Source organism: Schistocerca nitens, chromosome 7 (assembly GCF_023898315.1).
Source record: "Schistocerca nitens isolate TAMUIC-IGC-003100 chromosome 7, iqSchNite1.1, whole genome shotgun sequence".
Classification (NCBI taxonomy): domain Eukaryota; kingdom Metazoa; phylum Arthropoda; class Insecta; order Orthoptera; family Acrididae; genus Schistocerca; species Schistocerca nitens.
The window spans coordinates 358,725,237-358,745,316 of record NC_064620.1 but is presented as its reverse complement, the minus strand read 5'-3'; the positions used below and the strand labels follow the sequence as shown (position 1 = coordinate 358,745,316).

Sequence of the window (20,080 nt, the reverse complement as noted above, 5' to 3'; positions counted from 1 at the left end):
CTAATTTGGATCATTCATTTTCATAGAAGCACACAAGAACATCAGCATTCATTAAGAAAAAAATTCTAAAAGAGGACAATGAAACACTAACAGACCTGTGCTCTCATCTGAGTCTGTTTTATGTATCTGCATCATCGTTTGCATGAAATCCATCCTCTTGAAATTGTTCTCATCCCGATAGGAAACAACATGTTTCACTGCTCTATAAAAGAAGTCTGACACTTCAGCATCAACTATCCTGTGGGCAAAATCATTGATAAAATTGAAGTACTCAAGGTTCAATTATAAATATGTCAGAACATTAAGGAAATTGTTTCTGCACTGAATTTATTATTATTATGATGTACATCTGTGAATGTTGCACATAAATCACCAGAGGTGTAGGTAAATTTAATAAATAATTCAAGCAATGGAAAATCCAGGTTGGCATGTCAACAATAAAAAGGAAAGGATAGATTGCTACTCACTGTAAAGATGACACATTGAGTTGCAGACAGGCACAATGAAAGGACCATTGCTTTTTACCAAAGCCTTCATCAGTAAAGAAAACACAGACACCTGCATTCACATAAGCAAGCATGCCTCACACACACACACACGACCACCATCTTTGGCAGCTCAGACTGGAGCTGCTGGAGATGGCAACCACGTATGCATGAAGTGTCCTTGCTTGTGTGAATGAATGTCTGTGTGTTTTCTTAACTGAAGGTTTAGGTCAAAAATTAAATGTGTAACAGTCCTTTCATTGAGCCTGTCTGCAACTCAATGTGTCATCTTTACAGTGAGTAGCAATCTATCCTTTTCCCTTATTGTGAAAAGAAAAGTTGCCGCTCACCATATAATGGAGATGCTGAGTCACAGATGCGCACAACAAGAAGACTGTTACAAATATAGCTTTCAGCAAATAAGACCTTCGTCAAAATTAGATGACAGAAACATACATACACACTCATGCAAACGTAACTCACAGACACATAACTGCAGTATCAGGCAACTGAGGTCACATTCAGTTGCCTGAGACTGCAGTCATGTGTGTGTGAATAGCATTTGCATGAGTGATTATGTGTGTGTTTATCATCTAATTTTGATGGAGGCTTTACTGGCTGATAGCTACATTTGTGATAGTCTTTTTGTTGTGTCTACCTGTGACTCAACATCTCTGCTGTATGGTGAGTGGCAACTTTTATTTTCACAATATTGTTACATTCCATCCTGGTTTCTCCCTTGTTTGATGTTCTTTCCCTTTTATTGTTAATAAATAATTCAATGTGTTTCAACATCTGGAAACAGTCTCTGTAAACATGGAAAAGTGTTTAATGTTTTGTTATTTGGTTACTGCACATTTATCACAGATACAGTGTGTTTTTCATTTTGAAATGAAAAACGGCTACAGTAAGTGGCCTCATTAGCAGGAATGTCATAAAAAATCAAACACAGAGGTTTCACCTTAATTCTAAACATGACAAACAGTGGCTCAAGGGCTGCCACTGCTGTTACTGTATCATGTACAGGGGAGAAATCATAAACTATGGTATGTCTGCACTGTGCATGGCGTTGTTGCATTCATGCTCAGCACTCTGATTATAAAACAAATAACAAAGTTAGCCATCATTGGCTGGAATGTGGTAAAGGAATTGGACAAATGGCTATGTGAGCTTCTCCAGCATTCCAAGATTACTGTAGGAAATAGTGCTCTTCAAATATCCTACAATAAGTTTATTCAGTGGGATAAATTTGGAGGAGTATGCAGGTCAGATAATGCCTATTCCATTAAATGTGGAAAAGTCCAAGCTATTCAACAAGAAAGTAAAATTACTAGGTTACAGTGAGGGTGGGCTTCATCTTACATGAACTACAGTGAATCTGATGGAGTGTAAAATGCTTGTAGTGTGCAATTGACTGTCCCATATGTGTACCAGGCAGTATTTATTATTACTTACACAAAATAATTCCGGGGATATCTTTGCTGGATATGGCATGCCAGATTGTCAGACTGAGGAATTTCAACTGTGAACCACATGCTGCCAACATCAAATCCATCATTACCAGTCATGGTATTTTCCTTGTTGCACAGCAGAAATGGATATGGTGTTTTGCAAATGTGTATATAATGAACTCTTTTAATTGAGTCTGACTTTCCACTTTTTAAATTGACATTCTTGGATCATACTGAACTGCTGCACCAACAGCTGACAATTTCCACTTGTTGATATTTTTGACTTATCTGACTTTGTCTAAATCTTTACATCATTCCAGTATTTCCTGTTTGTTGCTCAGTCACTCACTACTGCACTTCATCTCTGAAATTTTGTCCGTCACTTGAATCGACTTTATTACTCAATGGGGTGCCTTAATCATGCTATTTTAAACACTAGACAGGGATGTTGTTGCTTCATCATTGCACTTTAGCAGCTGGTAAATATTTCTAAAAAACCAATCTTTCCATTTCCAGAAACTGCACTTAGAAGTATCTGTTAATCTTTTCAACATAATTGTGGTTGGTGGAATTTATCTCTTTTAATATATCAATAAACTGAAAGGTTCAGCATTAATTTATGATGAATCTGATCACCTCATCTGTAGTATACTTGAATGTACCACATTCTGGTAAGAAGTAATTCAACATATACTGATAGACAGAACTGTCTTCTGCATAAAACTGTTTTGTCTTATTGCATTTACATTCTTTTCTTTGTAGCTATTCCAACACATAATATGCAACAACTCAAAATCTGCTCCTGGGATTAGTATTTTCCTCCAACAACCCATTCAGTTATCAGTTTCCTTGCAGATTGATATGTAAATTGAATTTTTTGTACTTATGTGGTAATTTATTGTGTATACTAATAGATATATAAAATGCATAAATATATGTATAGACAAACAAGAAATGGAACATCTACTTACCAGTCACTGAAGGAGGAACAACTGGTGTAGAGCTGAATAAATAAAAATATATAAAACTTCTTTCAGCTGTATGATAAATATGTATGTCTCTCAGCCATGCAATTGCTGTTCTTACTTTGGCTCCACTTCTAATATTGTTAGTATTCTTTTTCCACTTCCATATTGAATAGACATTTGACTCTAGCAGTGTAAGCAACAAAAATTTCAATTCAGTAATGTAACACATGAAAATATCTATATCCAGGTTTATATATATATATATATATATATATATATATATATATATATATATATATATATATATATATATATATATATATATCCTTTCGTCTTTCCCTCTCCTTCCCTCTTTCCTGACGAAGCAACTGTTGGTTGCGAAAGCTTGAATTTTGAGTGTATGTTTGTGTTTGTTTGTGTGTCTATCGACATGCCAGCGTTTTCGTTTGGTAAGTCACATCATCTTTGTTTTTAGATATATTTTTCCCACGTGTAAGGTTTCCCTCTGTTATATTCATATCATTAATTTGAACCCAACAATTACGTTTGTTATTGTCACTATTGCATTTCGAAATCTTTTCTGTCATCTTACTTTCTCTTTCTGTTTTTGCAAGTAGTTTCACTTTGTATTCACCTCCTTTTTACCGTTATCTACCATACAATTTTATCCCGCCTATATATACTCAATAATACGTAACCCACTTCCAAACCATAACTAAAAATTTTTTTTCCGTTTTCAAAACTACCGCTGCTATAAAATCCACCGTTTCCAGTTCACAAACAGTTCCTTTCACCTATTAAACAACCATTTCGGCTAGTTCTGATAACTTTCGCTTTATTTCGATTTCCGTTTTTCCCACATCACAGATCATTTTTAGCCGCTTCCCACAGGTTTTAACGTCATTATTTCTTCGTCAGACAATTTTTAGCCTCATTTTCATAATCTGCCACCACAAAACCACTCCTTTTAATACATTTACACGCAGTTTTTTCGAAATTTTCCCAAATTTCTCCACCCTTTAACGTGTTCAGACGGCAACACAACCACCTAACCTTTGTGCACATCGTTGTTTACCAACCCAAGTTCACCACAGGATCAACATAGCTCATCTTTAACCAACACTTTTTCGACCTTTTTCACACCTGATCTCCAGTTGCTTTCTAGTTCACCTTCATCTCTTCCCATATATTTTTATTTTCATTTCAGCCATGTTACACTTTCCACCTTCTAATACCATGTCACCCTCACAACATCCCCACAACGACCCCATTAAGTTTTATTTACATTCCCTCCGCAAACATGCCTTCGCCCTAGCCAGATTACACTCCCATGTTTTATTTACTCAGGCTTGTCTGACATTTGGCATTACCCCCAAAGGACTCACACTTCAAGTTCCCATCTCTGGCTGTAACCCTTCTTTCCATCAGTCCCTATACCAGTTCCAAACTGAACAATCCATTGCCCTCACTCACCTAATCCTTCACCTACACATCAACTCAGCCAATGAACACACCCGTCAACTCCTATAATTAATAAAAGTCCTCAATCTTTCCTCTCCCACTTCCACACAGGCTGTTCAGAGCATCCTCCTACAGGCCAACCGCAAATTAGAACAGCATGCCACCCTCCACCTCAAAAAACTATCCAATCTCCTGGTTTCCCACCTCCGGAAAGGCAACTCACTCACCCTTCACAACCTTTCCAGCAAACCTCAACCTCCTCTCATTGCACACAGACCCAGTCTCTCCCATCTACTCAATCTCCCACTTCCAGCTCCATTCCCCCCAAAACCTCAAAATTCTAAACAATACAATCTGGAACCACAACACCCTAATTCAGTAGTTAACCTTTCCTCCAAACCTCTCTCCCAATGTCCTATCCAAAGGCCTCACCTTCAGCCCTACTCCCAGATTCAACCAAACAGCCCTCGTCAAAGATTTACTGTCCTACGCTTGTACTCTCTGCTGGAAATATCACTTTGCCATGAAGCAAAATAATCCTAATCCTACTCCTAATGATCTAACTCCCCAAGACATTATCCAAATTGAACCCTGCCTGGAACAGTTCGGTCCTCCATCACAGCGGGACCCACCTCCTCTTCCTCAAAATCACCCTCTCCAAACCTTCCAGGAATTTCTCACTTCCAGCCTTGCCTCTCAATCCTTCTTAAGAAGCCTTAATCCTACTCCCAACATCACCACTGCTGAAGCCCAGGCTATCTGTGATCTGAAGGCTGACCGATCCATTGTCATTCTTCCGGCGGACAAGGATTCCACGACTATGGTACTTGATCGTCGGTAGTACGTGGCTGAGGGACTGCATCAGCTTTCAGACAACACTACATACAAAGTTTGCCAAGGTAATCCCATTCCTGATGACCAGGCGGAGTTTCAAGGAATCCTCAGAACCTTAGGCCCCCTACAAAACCTTTCACCTGACTCCATCAACCTCCTGACCCCACCGACACCCCGCACCCCTACCTTCTACCGTCTTCCTAAAATTCATAAACCCAATCATCCCGGCCGCCCCATTGTAGCTGGTTACCAAGCCCCCACCGAACGTATCTCTGCCTACGTAGATCAACACCTTCAACCCATTACGTGCAGTCTCCCGTCCTTCATCAAAGACACCAACCACTTTCTCGAACGCCTGGAATCCTTACCCAATCTGTTACCCCCAGAAACCATCCTTGTAACCATTGATGCCACTTCCTTATACACAAATATTCCGCATGTCCAGGGCCTCTCAGTGATGGAGCACTTCCTTTCACGCCGATCATCTGCCACCCTACCTAAAACCTCTTTCCTCATTACCTTAGCCAGCTTCATCCTGACTCACAACTTCTTCACTTTTGAAGACCAGACATACCAACAATTAAAGGGAACAGCCATGGGTACCAGGATGGCCCCCTCGTACGCCAACCTATTTATGGGTCGCTTAGAGGAAGCCTTCTTGGTTACCCAGGCCTGCCAACCCAAATTTTGGTACAGATTTATTGATGACATCTTCAAGATCTGGACTCACAGTGAAGAAGAACTCCAGAATTTCCTCTCCAACCTCAACTCCTTTGGTTCCATCAGATTCACCTGGTCCTACTCCAAATCCCATGCCACTTTCCTTGACGTTGACCTCCATCTGTCCAATGGCCAGCTTCACACGTCCGTCCACATCAAACCCACCAACAAGCAACAGTACCTCCATTATGACAGCTGCCACCCATTCCACATCAAACGGTCCCTTCCCTACAGCCTAGGTCTTCGTGGCGAACGAATCTGCTCCAGTCCGGAATCCCTGAACCATTACACCAACAACCTGAAAACAGCTTTCGCATCCCGCAACTACCCTCCCGACCTGATACAGAAGCAAATTACCAGAGCCACTTCCTCATCCCCTCAAACCCAGAACCTCCCACAGAAGAACCCCAAAAGTGCCCCATTTGTGACAGGATACTTTCCGGGACTGGATCAGACTCTGAATGTGGATCTCCAGCAGGGATACGACTTCCTCAAATCCTGCCCTGAAATGAGATCCATCCTTCATGAAATCCTCCCCACTCCACCAAGAGTGTCTTTCCGCCGTCCACCTAACCTTCGTAACCTCTTGGTTCATCCCTATGAAATCCCCAAACCACCTCCCCTACCCTCTGGCTCCTACCCTTGTAACCGCCCCCAGTGTAAAACCTGTCCCATGCACCCTCCCACCACCACCTACTCCAGTCCTGTGTACATGATCAAAGGCAGAGCCACGTGTGAAAGCACGCACCTGATTTACCAACTGACCTGCCTACACTGTGAAGCTTTCTATGTGGGAATGACCAGCAACAAACTGTCCATTCACATGAATGGACACAGGCAGACAGTGTTTGTTGGTAATGAGGATCACCCTGTGGCTAAACATGCCTTGGTGCACGGCCAGCACATCTTGGCACAGTGTTGCACTGTCTGGGTTATCTGGATACTTTCCACTAACACCAACCTGTCAGAACTCCGGAGATGGGAACTTGCCCTTCAGTATATCCTCTCTTCTCGTTACCCACCAGGCCTCAACCTCCACTAATTTCAAGTTGCCGCCACTCATACCTCACCTGTCATTCAACAACATATTTGCCTCTGTACTTCTGCCTCGACAGACATCTCTGCCCAAACTCTTTGCCTTTACAAATGTCTGCTTGTGTCTGTGCATGTGTGGATGGATATGTGTGTGTGTGCGAGTGTATACCTGTCCTTTTTTCCCCCTAAGGTAAGTCTTTCCGATCCCGGGATTGGAATGACTCCTTACCCTCTCCCTTAAAACCCACATCCTTTTGTCTTTCCCTCTCCTTCCCTCTTTCCTGACGAAGCAACCGTTGGTTGCGAAAGCTTGAATTTTGTGTGTATGTTTGTGTTTGTTTGTGTGTCTATCAGCATGCCAGTGCTTTCGTTTGATAAGTCACATCATCTTTGTTTTTAGATATATTTTTCCCACGTGTGATATTTGCTGACTGTAATAACCTTCATGAGATATTCAGCATACATGGACATAGAGAGCTCATGATTGCTGACACAGCAATGGGTGTGAGGACAGACGAGGAAGAATCTTTTAGTATGGGACAGACAGCAGTTATCACAACTGTAGAATTGTTTGTGTTTAAAAGTTCTAATCTGGGGATCCATCTAGAGCTGCCGTACAAGCGGATGTCAGTGCAAACAGGGACTGCTGTGTATGAAACCAACTGAAAAGTGTTTATGAAAAGTAATAATGTTTTGTAAAGATAAGAAGGCATTTGTCATTTATGGATCTAAGTAATAAAAATTTTATGAATTACTCTGAAACAGATGATGAGAAAATGGCTACTTTTGATCACTATGACCCCTGAAAGATGTGGAGTGTGGGTGGGGGAGGAAGGGAGGCAGGGTTCAGGCTGGAGCTTTAGTTAGTTTGTATATTGGAGATGCAATTTTGTTTTTTTAAGCATCTGCTACTCATCCTAAGTGATGGATGAATGAATCCAGCAGCAACCCCAAACTGTATCAACACTCATAGGCTCTGTAAGCTGATAGTAATTTTAATACAGCTCTCAGATTGTGAATATTGTGTATGGTGGAGCACATGAAGTAACAAATTATACATGATATGGTCTATGGATGTGATGTGAGATTCTTTACACAGGTTTGTAATCAAATTGGCACTTCAAAGGAGGGTGTCATAAAAGTACTAATTGTCATATTATAAAAATGCTTACATACATACCCATCACAGAAAAAAAGATGTAATAAAATACACTCATTTTCCTTAACATATAAGAAGTAAGTTAATGGATTTGTTGTTGGAAAGTCATTCTTCATTTAGCTATTTACACCTTAAATTTTCAACAAATTTCATGAATTTCATGATTATAGCACTCCACCCTGAACTTGAGACAATATGGAAGGTCAGTAAATTAATTGTTTTAACTTTTCCCCTGCAGTGGGACCACTTTCTGCCACTAACCTTACCAATCAAACTCAATTCAAAACCAATACTGAATCCTGTCTGACTCAGTTTACTCCTCCTTATAACCACGATCCATTCCCACTCCAGAATCATCCACTGTTAATTTTGCAGAACTTCCTAACCTCAGCCATGTATCAACAACATTCCCCAAACCCCTGGACATGGAAACAAACCCCACATTCATACAATGAACTGCAATTCACAACCTTAAAATCTTATGTCTACCTTATAACACTACCTGCCAACAAAGGGTCATACAATGTGGTTATGCACCGCAGGGATTACCCGTTTGGGGCACTCCACCAGCTGTCAGAAATGTCCAACTAAAAGCTTTGCTTCATTGACCCCTTTCTAAAAATCTAGTAGGATCCCCAGTCTCTTCCCAAATCTCTAAGTCCATCTCACAACCTCCTTGAGTCCCTCTTCAAATCCCTATGTCCATTACAGAACCTCTCCCTTGAGTTTATCTCCCTCCTCACACCATCACTACCCACATCCTGTCTACCTTCTACATGCGTCATAAAGTGCAAAAACCCAAACAGCCAGGATGCCCTGCTGTGGTCAGCTACAGTGCCACCACAGAGAGAATATCTGCATAGTTCAGCATCCTTCAGCTAATTACTTGTAGCCAACCCCTCCTGCATTAAACACACCAACCACTTCCTCTACCAATGCTCCACAGTTCCTGTTCATTTATCACTCAGTTCCCTGCTCATCACTGTCAACGCCACCTTCCTCTACACTAACATCCCCAGCGCCCATGGACTTGCCGCTATTGAACAACACCTTTCACAATAACCCAGCAACTCCAGACCTATAACCTCTTTTCTTATTACCATGACCAACTATATTGTCACCCATAATTCCTTCTCCTCTGAAGGAGTCCCTTAAATTTTTGATACAGCAATGGGAATTTGCATGACACCATCCTATGCCTAACCATCCAGAAACCCAAACCAGTCACCTAGTTCACAATTATTAATGACATTTTCATGATCTGAACTGAGAATCAGAACATGCTGTCCCCATTCCTCCAGTTACTCAACATCATCTCCTCCATTCGCTTCACATGGACCTCTTCAGCCCAACAAGCAATCTTTCTCAATATTGACCTCCACCTCAGGTATGGCTACACCAGTATCTCTGTCCACATCAAACCTATCATCCACCATTAATACCTCTACTTCAACAGCTGTCACCCTTCCCAGACCAAGAAGTCCCTTCCATACAACTTAGCCACCCATGGTTGTCACATCTGTAGTGACAAGCAATCTCTCTCCAAAAATGGTGAATTTATTCTCCACACCTTGTCCAGAAACAGATCTCTTGTGCCTTGTCCCTCCAGTCACATATCACCCCCATACAGTCACTGCACATCCACAAAGGAGCACCACCCTTGTGACTCTGTGGCACTACCAACTGGAGCCACAGAATCACATTCTCCACCAGGGTTTCAACTACCTCTTTTCATTCCCACGAATGAGAAAAATCCTACCCACTATTATCCCCACCTCTTCCACAGTGGCATTCTAGTGCCCATCCAACTTACACAATATCCTTGTCTTTCTCTGTTCCACCTCTGCTCCCAAACCATTGAAAATTTCATAATCATGTGGACGAACACATACCAATGGGACAGCTAATCATCAATAACACACACAAAGCTGAGCTATTATGATGACACAGAATACCTCAACCGACACCTTTCCACATGGCTCACATTCCCACAACAAACCTAGACACAAGACCTGTTCTAGACATCCACCCACTAACACCTGCTCCATTCCTGTCACAGGCCTCTCTTACCCCATCAAAGGCATGACCACCTTTGAAAACAACCATGCAATCTACAGTTTAGCTGCAAGCAGGGTACTGCATTCTAAATGGGCACTGCAACTAACAATGTGAATGATCGCCACCAAGCTGTGGCCAAGAGATAGCTGGACCAACCAATTGCTGAGCATGCCACACAACACAATTTGCTTGATTTTAATGACTATTTCTTCACAGCCTTTGACATCTGTATTCTTCTCACCAACTCTAGCCTTTCTGAAATGCACAAGTGGGTGCTCTTTCGGCAGTATATTTCTTTGCCATATATTCCTTGGCCTCAACCTTCACCAATACCAGTCCTCCATGTGGCTATCCCATTCCCTCCTCCCATTCATGCCTTCTACCCTGCTAGCATACCTCACTACCCCTTTCACCTTTCACATTTCTGTCCTCTTCCCTCTACTCATCCCCCACCCCCACCCCCCAGAGTACAGTGCACAGTGTCCTGGTGTTGCATTCACCAGTCCACTATCTGGTCATAACCATGTTCTGTTCATTCCCAGAGGCATGACTGACACCTTCCCCCACCCCTAACCTGCACCTCTCCTCCTCCTTGCCCCATACCTTTCCTGTACTACCACTAACCTCCCCAGCAAAGATTGTTGCTCTCCTCAGACACAGCCAGATTTGAGCTTTAGTGCCTGGAGATGACAGTAGTCATTTGTGTGCAAGTTGAGCTTGTGGGAATGTCTGTGAGTTTTGTTGTCTACATTGGCTATTTGAATAATATTTGCAATCTATTTCACTGTACTTGCTTGGCGACTCAGTGGCTCCTCTATGTGATGAGCAACATCTATCCTTTCATTTTGTTGCTTTAAAAAAAAAAAAAAAAAAAAAAAAAAAAAAAAAAAAAAAAAAAAAAAACCTTATACGTGAAGTTTAATTGTCAACTGTACAAAATATTGTTTTCATTGGTAAGGGTAGGTTTAGTAGCAGTAAGATCATGGTAATGAGAATATGAGAGCGTCTATAGATATGATATTCACTGTGAGGAACAAGGAATCAGTTGGACCTTATAGAAGACAATGAAAAAAGTATACAATAGGTATCACATCACTGGTCCTGGTTTATAGCGACATAGATGATTTTGATGGGAGCATAATAACCATTTACACAAAATGTGCTGAACACACTGACAGTCATTATGTACTTCTGTTCATTCCCAGAGGCATCACTGATACCTTCCCCCACCCCAAACCTGCACCTTAGGATAAGGCTTCTAAGTAAATATGTCTATTGATCATAGAAACCCTTCAATCTAATCATTACTGCAGTTCATAATCATACTGTTGTAAACTTTGTCTACAGGGGTGACTATCAAGCTGTTTCCAAGTTACAAATTTCAAAATGTAGTATGGGCAAATTATTAGTGCCTCTGAAAATTTCTTAAGCAAAATAAGGTTAGACATGTCTGATCATTAGGAATTATTGGTTAGGTACTACAAACTGGATAAAATTAGTTCCTGCTGTGACCCAGCCCACACTCACTGTATCTGTCCTCCCTCTCATCCTCTGCACTCCCTCTCATTCTCTGCTAATCTGCCACTGGTTATCATTTCCTGACTCCAAGCCATAGTCTGTTATATGTCCCTTACACAACCCTCTACCCTTTTGATGTTCTGTCTTCTTCAGTCTAAACGGCCAATAATCTTAGGAAGAACATTACTGCTGAAATAATAAATGGTGTGTGTGTGTGTGTGTGATTTATACTGACATGTGGTTCCAGTTCCCTCAGCAAGATCTTATTTCACTCACCTGAATCCGAGAATTTCAGCAAGCTTTGGTGCTTTAACAACTACAAAATGCTTTAGGTCTTTCCATAAATTTGGCACTACTATGTTTTGTGCCATATTCCAAAAATCAGCCTCCGGGTCTCTGAAAGCATTTCCTTTAAGACCAAAGACACTTGATGCAATGATATCCGTTGCAAACTGAAGTGAAAACTGCTTAATATCCACACCATCTAGAGGGAAAACCAATTACAATGATTACAAAGCTTGAACTACCTTTTAATAAAAAATATATTAGTGGTAATTACTTTTATTCCATCATTATGCTGAATTTTCAAATAAATTTAACTGTCAATGTAGTGCTCTGTGGAACACAAATTTTAGATTAAATTTTTCATCTACACTAAGCTTTTCATGTACACTACAAAAATCTGCTTCATCATTAAGTAAATCTGGCTGATAGAATTTCTCACAAGAGATGATACAACAGTTTAGCACAAATAAATATACATAAGAATTTCTTTCTCATGTTTTACATGTAGCACTCTGCTTAATTAACAATCTGAGGCCTGAGGGCCTGCCCTGCCTTCGCAATCATTAATTCATTCATCATTTTCTATAGATCCTGCCAAGAAGAAGAACCTTCAGGAATATGGAATGAGTCAAGATATACATTAACATGAAACAAATAAATCATAGAAACTTAAACCTCTATATTGTACTATCACTATACTATTTAATACTGTTCAAACTTATTCCATCAAAATTTAAACAAGTAAATTAGTAATAAAACTGCTACTTTTAAAAGAAACTGCTGTCTCAGTCTTTTTGCATAGCTGCTGTTTATCTGCTATTAGTAAGTTCACATTTACTTAATTACAATGATATTTTTCAAAGAAAATATTTTTACATTTATGTACACTGAGCCCTATTTATAGTTCATTATTGCCTGTCATACAACTTTATAATGAATATTGATATTTGCCATGTAGATAACAGATATTTTAAATACTTGAGTCCGGATATTCAGACAATTTGTAAAAAGTCTGTCTAATGAGGTATTTTTTGAATTGATTGGGAGTCCCAATTTTTTGCTCTATATTAGGTGGGAGCGTAAATATCTTACCACCAGAGTACATAACTCAATTCTGAACCCTCAACAGTGAAGCAAGTTTTAGTATCTGACAGTGATTTGTATTCCCCACCCAGCTTTGGCATCAATATACAGGAAAGGCCAGACATACTGTGGCTTCATACCACAAACACAGCTAGCCTCTGTAGAGGTTCCCACTGCCACCTCTAGTATGTAATGTAACAGTGTCTATCAACATCACTGCCCCATACATATGTGGCTGTTCTCACTTTTCTCTGAAGCCTTCATTATATGCCATTGAGAGTAGAGTGACTGACCTTGGCTGTGTTTATGGTTTTCAACTCAGATCACTCCTTGGACTGTTTGCAAATGCTTATGACAATTTTTCCTATTCTCTGGACTTTGCTTCTGGCTAGCTGTTCACTTCATGAATGGTGCCATCAATGCCCAGATGAACCAACTGTTTGTTTCAGCTGTCTCTGCATCACCACCAGTGTGAGTGATCATAATCTGTGTTCAACCCATATTGTATAAGGTAGCTGGTCTGCACATTTTGTAACTTTATGTAAACACAGGGCTCTAAAACATACGAAATATGAACAACACAAAGTGGGTCAAATAATAAACATTTATTAAGTTTATTTAAAGTAATACTCAGCTTTGAGCATTAATAGATACATGACTGGACATGCTGACTTGCCTAACACACTGAAGATAGCCATAAAATCTATAAATATTTAGCTGAACTGCCATTTTTGAGAGTACTGTGTTCTGTCTCTGACAAATAACTTCACTAGGCACTTGGTATTGAACAGTCTCTTGAACACTCATAAACAGTGGCTTGTTGCTTGGTGGTGAATGAAGAATCATCAGCTGATGGAGACTGGAAATATATAACAGTAGCCACTCGGACATGAACTTGGTGTGAACTGAGTCAGATGTGAATTGCAACTGATCTTGACGTGTAAACTGTATGAGAGTCGCCATGTTTTGGTTTTGCTTACACACTATGATCAGCAGAATAATCTTGCATCAAGACAAGGAAAACCATTTCAGATATCAGTGTCCACTGGGGCAGCTGATATCACTCACAGCAGATGCTTGCTGTATACAGTTTTTATCCATACCCAGATGTCAGAACGAAGACATAGCTCCACGTGTTGCTTTGACACTCTTGTAACAGAGGCAGAAATTGGTCCTTTATTGTGAGTGTCATCTAGATGGCAACAGATTGGAACTCAGTGCGGTACCACAGCAGGAGTGCATCATGGTGGTGTCCTCTGGTCTATATTGCTGTGTACCAGTGACCAAGCACAAAGCAATTTACTTTGGTTGCACTATCCCAGAAGATAATTATAGAAGAGAACACAGCATGAAAATGTGCAAAATAAGCCAACACTTGACTTTAAGTCAATGCAGTGGCACAATGGAGCATGCTTCTAAGGACATAGCACATTGGAATAAGCCTCCAGATTAGTTTATCCATGTCTTGACTCCATTTTTACTTGTTATCCAGTTGAATATCCAGAGAATTTTACACAAGCACTATGTTCATTGCATGATCATTAATGTCTACTTCTGGTGCTAACAGGTCATCATTTTGTATAATATGAATTTTTAAGAGATTAAGGCTTAAACATTATACCATTTGTAGCCCTGTTCAGCTATCATCTGAGATGTGTCTGCTAGGGTTGAATTTGGATCCTTGAGTAGTATGTTTGTGTTCTCAGAAAACACTACAGTTTTTGAACTGCTCTGCAGAGTCTTCGAAAGAACAGTTCTGCATGTTAGAAACAAGAGTTGGTCCAGTACAAATCTCTCTGGCACTCTACATATTGTGTATGCCATTCTGAGGTTATTTTTGTACCTGTGACATAGTCTAACAATGGAATCTATAAGTAGGAATATCAACAATGTAGGAAGGAATAGATTTGCTACTTACCATAAAGATGATATGTTAAGTTGCAGATAGGCACAATTAAACAGCACTTACACATAAGCTTTTGGCCACAGTCTTTGTCAGAAAAAGAGAAGCATGCACCATTCATTCACACAAGCAAGCACACACCATGCACAGATGACCACCAACTCCTGCAGCTTGGAGCAGAATACAACTATCACACAGAATAGAAGCAGCAAGCTGGAGGGGTGGGGAACAGGAAGGGATCCAAATGACTCAGGTAATGAAGCAGCCACTGAAATGAAGTGTGTTACTTTCATCAGCATGTTGTGCCACATGGCAAGATGGCCGCCGAGTAAGTGACGCCAGAAACCATTTCCAGAAAGTAAAGTGATTTAGACAGGAATATAATTTAGTTTAACGCCGACAACAAATTAAATACGTGCATTAGTGTATCGTTTAGTCTTGCCATTAAAGGTTTGACTTTTCCTTGCGTATTTTTTCAGAAAACACGAAAAGATCGTAACCTCGCGAAGTCCCGCTTAGGCTTAAATTTTGTAAACGTGTTTGTTTATTGTTTCACAGTAATTTAACTAGTTTCTCGGTAACAAATAAGTAAACTACCGTAAATAGCGTATAACTTCATTGTTTTAATACAGATTTCAGAAAAACAGCGTAACTTTATATCAGAAACTTGCCTATATACATTTGTTTATAGGCCTAATTCTCGTAACGTTTTTGGAGAATCAAAGTTAAAGTACCTCGTTTAATTGTCCTTTTTTTCATTCAATCGAGTTAAATATATAATAAATAGCGTATACCTTCATTGTTTTAATACAGATCTCAGAAAAACAGCGGAATTTTAAATCAGAAACTTGCTTATATACATTGTGAATAGGCTTAATTCTTGTAACGTCTTTTTTGAGTTTCGGTAATTTAATTGATTTATTCTAGCTAAAGTATTATTTTTGCCATGAGTGAGAAGTGCCTGACTTGCCGTAGAATTGTTAGTTCCGGGGTTTGGTGTGATGGATGTAGTAGTTTTTTTCACTGGGGGGATTGCAGTGGCGTGGGTGTTGGGAAAGTGGATCAGGCTCATCAGTGGTTATGTAGGATTTGCAGCAGAGATAGGAAGATAGTGGAACAGGAGGGGAAAATTGCTGCCCTTCAGGCTGAGCTAGATCAGGCTAGGGAAGATCTGGACAGGTTAAGGAGGGAGAAGGGCAAAGAGAGGTGGGAAGTGGCAACAGGTAGCAGAAGGAACAGGCCTAGAACTAAGTCTGACAGTTTTGTGGTGAATGTCAAAAATAAGTTTGACCTGTTGCTTCAGTTAGAAACTGATGAGCCTCAAGCAGAGGTAGGTGTAGACAGGACACAACAAACTTTCAATAGGAAATTGAAAAAGAATGTAGGAAAGTCATCGAAAAGGAAGAAAGTTTTGTTGTTAGGCAGTTCTCATGCCAGAGGTGTAGGCCAACTTCTGCAGGAGGAATTAGGACCAGAATACCAGGTCACAAATTTTTTCAAACCAAGTGCTAGTCTGGATCAGGTGACAGAGGATTTAGGTTCACTCTGTAAAGGATTTACCAGGGAAGACACCGTGGTTATTGTGGGAGGGCCAGGGAACAGCATCGACAGAGATCCTGGGTACAGTATAGAGTGTGACCTGGTAAAGATTGCGTCGGCATCGAGACACACCAATGTTGAATTTGTATCTGTCCTGAGACGCCATGACCGGCCTCATTTGAACTCTTCTGTTGGGAGAGTTAATTTGGAATTGGAACGGCTGCTTGGGTCGGGTGCGGGGGCTCATATTGGTGTGGTTCCTGTTGATTATCTCAGTAGGTGGGACTATACCAGGCACGGCCTACATCTCAACAGGAAAGGGAAGGGGAAACTGGCTGGGGTAATAGCAGGAAATTTAAGGGGGGGAGGCACTGCCATGAATGGTAAAATACCAGTGGTTACAGGTGTTGGAGCAGCACCTTTTTTAGGATAGGTAAGACAGAAAGATGTCAAGTTCTACGAGAGGTCAGGATTGAAACAAATCTTCAGTTTAGGAAAGAAATTAAACAGCACAATTCTAGCACATTGGATCACCAATCGCAGCTGTCAATTATAAATTTTCACCAATCACCAGAAATTTTATCTCCACCAAGTTGTATCTCAGTCCTAGGTAATTGCATTGATGAATTAAAGTCACCCAACCCAGTTGACATAATCTGCCTCTCTGAACACCGTGTGACCACTGGTATAGGAATTAGGCCTAAGCACAATGAGAAACTCAGACAGGAGAGTACTGCAAATGTTAGAATAAGGAAAGGTTCTCATAAAAGTATAATTAAAAATAATGTAAGTATATTTCATCAAAATATTGGGAGTTTAAAGAATAAAGTAGATGAGCTTCTGGTTTGTTTAGAAGATTTAGAAGCTGAGAATGAAATAGATATACTATGCCTGTCTGAGCATCACATTGTTACTGATATGGATAAGGTAAATGTAAGTGGATATAAGCTCTCTGCACATGTAATTACAGAAAATATGGAGAAAGGAGGAGTTGCCATATATGTCAAACGTTATCATTGTGCAAAAAGTATAGAAACAAAAAAGTTTTGTGTAGAGAAACATATAGAAGCATGTGCCTGTGAGCTTAAATTAAATAGAGGCACATTTATAATTGTAACTGTATATAGGTCCCCATCAGGAAATTTTCATCTATTTCTGAAAAATTTGGACTCCTTGTTGTGCTATCTGTCAGACAGGGGGAAGCAAATTATTATTTGTGGGGACTTCAATGTAGATTCTCTGAAAGAGGGTAATAGGAAAAATGACCTTGAAGTATTACTCGGTTCTTTCAATTTGACACCCGTTATTGATTTTCCTACTCGGGTGGTAAAGGATAGCAGCTCACTGATAGATAACTTCTTTATAGACCAAGATAAGTTTAACCAGATAAATGCTCAGCCTGTTGAGAATGGTCTTTCTGATCATGGTGCACAGCTAGTTACAATATATGACATAGCTCCATTCAGCAATACTAAACAGTCCTCCAAAGTAGTACGTCCAGTCAACGATTTAACAATTGCAAATTTCAGGGAAAGCCTACAGCAGTTAGACTGGGATGAGGTGTACCGTGAACATGATGCCAATTTAAAATATAATTTATTTCATGACATTTTTGTAAATGCATTTGAAAACTGCTTCCCCAAGAAAATAGTCAAATATACTCGTAAGAAACCTTGTAACAAACCATGGCTTACTAAGGGTATAAAAATATCTTGTAACCGGAAAAGGGAAATGTATCTGACAGCAAGAAAGAGTAGTGACCCAGAAACTATCAAAAATTATAAAAACTACTGTGTTATATTAAGAAAAGTTATTAAAAAATCCAGAAGTATGTGTATCATGTCTGAAATCAGAAACTCTGATAATAAAATTAAAACAATTTGGAATATTATTAAAAGAGAAGCAGGTCAACCAAGAGCAGAGGAAGACAGTATTACCATCAAATTGAATGAAAACTTTACGAACAAAAAGTCAGAAGTTGAAAATATTTTTAATAATCATTTTCTAAATCTTGTGGATATAGTAGGATCCAGGTGTTCATTAGAAGATGCTAGGCTGTTAATGGAAGAGGCCATACCTATGCAATTTGATACAATTGAAATCTCACCCACTTCTCCCTCTGAAATTAGGAAAATAATAAACTTGCTTAAAAGCAAAAACTCACATGGAATTGATGGCATTTCCAGCAAAATACTAAAAGCTTGTTCTCAACAGATAAGTAAGATTCTCAGCCACCTGTGTAATAGCTCTCTGGAACAGGGCATTTTCCCTGATAGACTGAAATATGCTATTGTTATACCTTTGCATAAAAAGGGGGATAGATCTGATGTCAACAATTACCGTCCAATCTCCCTTCTAACAGCTTTATCCAAAATTTTTGAGAAAGTAATGTATTCAAGAGTAGCTTCACATATCTGTAAAAATGAAGTACTAACAAAATGTCAGTTTGGTTTCCAGAAAGGTTTTTCAACAGAAAATGCCATATATGCTTTCACCAGTCAAATTTTGAATGATCTGAATAACCGAACACCACCCATTGGGATTTTTTGTGATCTCTCAAAGGCTTTTGATTGTGTAAATCATGAAATTCTGCTAGACAAGCTCAAGTATTGTGGCATGAGTGGGACAGTGCACAAATGGTTTAATTCGTACCTCACTGGAAGAGTGCAGAAAGTTGAAATAAGTAGTTCTCGTAACATGCAAAGATCAGCACATTCCTCAAACTGGGGAACTATCAAGAATGGGGTTCCACAAGGGTCAGTCTTGGGTCCTTTGTTGTTCTTATTATATATTAATGACTTGCCATTCTATATTCATGAAGAGGCAAAGTTAGTTCTCTTTGCTGATGATACAAGTATAGTAATCACACCTGACAAACAAGAATTAACTGATGAAATTGTCAATACTGTCTTTCAGAAAATTACTAAGTGGTTCCTTGTAAACGGACTCTCACTGAATTTTGATAAGACACAGTACATACAGTTCCGTACAGTGAATGGTATGACGCCATTAATAAATATAGACCTTAATCAGAAGCATATAGCTAAGGTAGAATATTGCAAATTTTTAGGTGTGTCCATTGATGAGAGATTAAATTGGAAGAAACACATTGATGATCTGCTGAAACGTTTGAGTTCAGCTACTTATGCAATAAGGGTCATTGCAAATTTTGGTGATAAACATCTTAGTAAATTAGCTTACTACGCCTATTTTCACTCATTGCTTTCATATGGCATCATATTTTGGGGTAATTCATCACTGAGGAATAAAGTATTTATTGCACAAAAGCGTGTAATCAGAATAATAGCTGGAGTCCACCCAAGATCATCCTGCAGACATTTATTTAAGGATCTAGGGATATTCACAGTAGCTTCTCAGTATATATACTCTTTTATGAAATTTGTTATTAACAACCAAACCCAATTCAAAAGTAATAGCAGTGTGCATAACTACAATACTAGGAGAAAGGATGATCTTCACTATTCAAGATTAAATCTAACTTTGGCACAGAAAGGGGTGAATTATACTGGCACTAAAGTCTTTGGTCACTTACCAAATAGTATCAAAAGTCTGACAGATAA

The 20,080-nt window shown here is 39.6% G+C and overlaps 1 protein-coding gene across 1 annotated transcript in view; it reads right to left on the bottom strand.

Annotated features, from left to right (window-relative positions):
- LOC126195255 (probable cytochrome P450 6a13) overlaps positions 1 to 20,080 on the bottom strand; it is an 82,555-nt gene that overhangs the window by 49,534 nt on the left and 12,941 nt on the right. The window contains exons 5-6 of the mRNA XM_049933781.1: positions 11,966 to 12,173; positions 96 to 238 (exon numbers count right to left, since the gene is read on the bottom strand). Of these exons, the coding sequence (XP_049789738.1) occupies positions 96 to 238; positions 11,966 to 12,173 (351 nt within the window). The remainder of the gene's footprint in view (positions 1 to 95; positions 239 to 11,965; positions 12,174 to 20,080) is intronic.